This window comes from Parasteatoda tepidariorum, chromosome 6 (genome assembly GCF_043381705.1).
Source record: "Parasteatoda tepidariorum isolate YZ-2023 chromosome 6, CAS_Ptep_4.0, whole genome shotgun sequence".
In the NCBI taxonomy this organism is placed as follows: domain Eukaryota; kingdom Metazoa; phylum Arthropoda; class Arachnida; order Araneae; family Theridiidae; genus Parasteatoda; species Parasteatoda tepidariorum.
Window position 1 is genome coordinate 27,530,740 of NC_092209.1, and position 3,166 is coordinate 27,533,905.

Here is a 3,166-nt window from a genome sequence, read left to right on the forward strand (position 1 = left end):
TATATATATTATAAATACTGTAGTTATTGTGTTTAAAATTTTATTTTTTTTAATAAAAAACCCTTTTCTAACTTTTATAATAATATAAAGAACAAAATAAAGCAGTCAGATTTTTTTCTCCATTTTTGGTCAATTTTTCTGAAATATATGTCACTGATAAGAGGTTAAAGACAAATCTCAAATAAATTTTAACTTACTAAAATATATATATAAAAAAAAACTTACGTTTTGATTAATTGGACCATGTCCACCTCTTTGTTTCCACATTTCAATGTAGTCTTGGCAGTTTGTATCATAAGGTGGGGGAAGTAGTTTTTGAACAACCTAAACCACATGCATATGTTTTTAAAAAATTGCGAAGAAACGATAATGCATACTACTCAGTAATAAGTAATATTGATCGGTTTAAACTATATTGAGCTAAGCTTTCTAATATATAATTTGCAAAAAATTAACCCTTTTTTTAGTCGAAGGTTTTTAGTTAAATCCCATTCATAAGACATTCATGTTAAATCCCATTTTAAACGGTTTCAAAACTTGACGAACAGTTTGCATGGAGAGCTGCACTGAAAAAACTTTTTTTGTAAAGGAAGAATATTCTTTAGCGTAAGGGAAAACTGCGCAATGAGAGCAAAACAAAAGCGACCTGAATAAGGCTCAAATGAAAGTAGAGAAATGGACATACTATAATTTCGGGATTTATCAAGAAGAAATTTTCTCAGCGTTTAAACATCAAAAATCTGTTGAAAAATAAAGAGATGAACAAGTCCAAAGGGGTTTAAACAGTTAGAACTGTTGCGCATCGAATGTTTTGAATTGTGTTGACAATCGTGGCAAATATTTGGTACGTGAGTTAACTATCTGCCGAAGAGTATGAATGGAGAGATGCGCTGAAGCCACTTATTTTTAATAAAAAGAGGATATTAGTAAGCAGGGGAGAAAGCCACACACACGTTTTTTTAAAAAAATAATTGCTAAAACATGATATTATACAGAATCCAGGATTGTTGTTCTGTTTTAATATATTAGGATCTACTTTTCATGAATTTACATAATAAATTAACACATGCTTTTTAATCGATTGTTTTGAATCAGGTTAACAATCATGGCAATATTTTGGTAAACGAGTTAACAATCTGTGAAAAAATAATTTCTAAAACATGATAACATATAGAATTTAGAATTGTTGTTCTGTTTTATTTATTATGCCCTACTTTTTGTATAATATTTACTTGAAAAATTAACACCTGTTTTTTAGTCGAATGTTTTGAATCGTGTTTTACAATCATGGCAAATATTTTGATAAGCGAGTTAACAATCAGAGAGAGATGCGCTGAATAAACTTATTTTTTAACGAAAAGAGGAAATTCTTCAGAATAAGAGAAAACAACATAAATTTTTTCAAGAAATAATTTCTTAAACATGATAACATATAGAATTTAGGATTGTTGCTCTGTTTTATTTATTATGCTCTACTTTTTATGTAATATTTACATGATAAATTAACACCTGTTTTTCAGTCGAATGATTTGAATCGTGTTAACAATCATGGCAAATACTTTTGTAAACGGGTTAACAATCTGCTAAAGAGTATGAATAGAGAGAGATGCGCTGAAAAAAACATTTTTTTATATGGATATTCTTAACAATGGGGGAAAGCAACACATACTTGTTTCTGAAAATAATTTGCAAAAACAGGATAACATAGAGAATTTAGTATTGCTCTTCTGCTTTACTGTAATAAGCTCAACTTTTTATGTATTCTGTACAAAGTAATTAATACCTTTTTAAGTCGTAAGGTTTGAGCTGTTTTAACAGTCATGGAAATTCCTTTACTAAACGGGTTAACAATCTGCCGAGGGTTGTGAATGGAAAGATGAGCTGAGACAACTTCTTCCGTCAAGGGAGGATATTCTTCAGCATGGGGAGTAAGAAGCAAAAGGTAAACTAGAAAATACCAAGAAACATAATTGCATGAGTTCTTAAGAGCATATTCCATGTTTGCCTGTAATATTATTGTCAAGAAATAAGTTATTAATCAAATCCAAAAAATCTATACAACACAAATCTTTCTCTTTTTTTGATATTGATTTTTTTTTCACATAACACCTGTTATCTTTGACATTGTTTGCAACTTTTATGAGTAAAGATTATCTGAAAAATAAAATTAAAATACTAAATTTACCTTATCTATTTTAATTTATTTACTTATTCAATACTTTTTTACTTTATTTATTTTACTTCAACATCATCTTTAAAAATTGCATAGATGCCTGGTATTAAAATGGGACTATTTCTTCTACTATATCTAGTTTATATACTTTATCAAATAAAATTGATAATTTAATTTTGTTCTTGTTGTGATTATTACGTAATTCTTCAACGGTTTGAAAAATTACACGACAGGATTTATCTTTTTTCCTTGTTTTATTCGCAACTATACTTTTCATAAACGGCATAATTCATATTACGCCATCATTTAGGTTTTTAGAGAAACTTTTAAAAATAAATTTTTATTTTATGTTTAACGATTTTTCCAAATAATCGAAAAAAAAAATACATGTACGAACACAGAGTGGAAAAGACGCGCACTGCTGTGGATATTTACTTGCCATTAGAAGAAAACTTCTTTATGATTAATGATGATGATAACATTAGCTAAAAAGGTACAGTTCTTAAATACCTAAAGAAACTGGTTTTAGATCATTTTAATCCCACTTTTTTTAATCATTGATTTTAATCATAAATTAGCTACAAAAGGAAAACAAATTTTCTTTTTCAGCACTGGAATATTACTTTGAAAATTGTAGTAAATGAGTGCAGTTTTTCAATATATTGTTATATATATTTTTTTAATATTTAGCTTTTAGAAGGATTCAGAAATACTTTATTATTTTATGAGTTATTAAACATCAAAATGGGTCCGGGACTTTATAAACACCCTGCATATACTTCCAAAAATATTTCTTTAGAACAATGCTGCATAATTTCTTAAACTTTATAGAAATTTCAGAACCTACCTCCCTTTGTGGGAACTATCAGTGGTTTCGTTTCTGGTCGTCCGATTATTGTATTCAGAGTGAAACACCCTTCTATCCGATAGCTTGAACCAGGACATTTCACTTGTAGGTAGTATTCCATGCTGGAATATGTATATATATATATA

The 3,166-nt window shown here is 28.2% G+C and overlaps 1 protein-coding gene across 1 annotated transcript in view; it reads right to left on the bottom strand.

The window, feature by feature from the left end:
• The window catches only part of LOC139425795 (uncharacterized), a 4,449-nt gene extending 1,308 nt beyond the window's left edge, over window positions 1–3,141 (bottom strand). The window contains exons 1-3 of the mRNA XM_071181748.1: window positions 3,021–3,141; window positions 1,784–1,947; window positions 226–324 (exon numbers count right to left, since the gene is read on the bottom strand). Of these exons, the coding sequence (XP_071037849.1) occupies window positions 226–324; window positions 1,784–1,947; window positions 3,021–3,141 (384 nt within the window). The remainder of the gene's footprint in view (window positions 1–225; window positions 325–1,783; window positions 1,948–3,020) is intronic.
• Window positions 3,142–3,166: the final 25 nt, after the last annotated feature.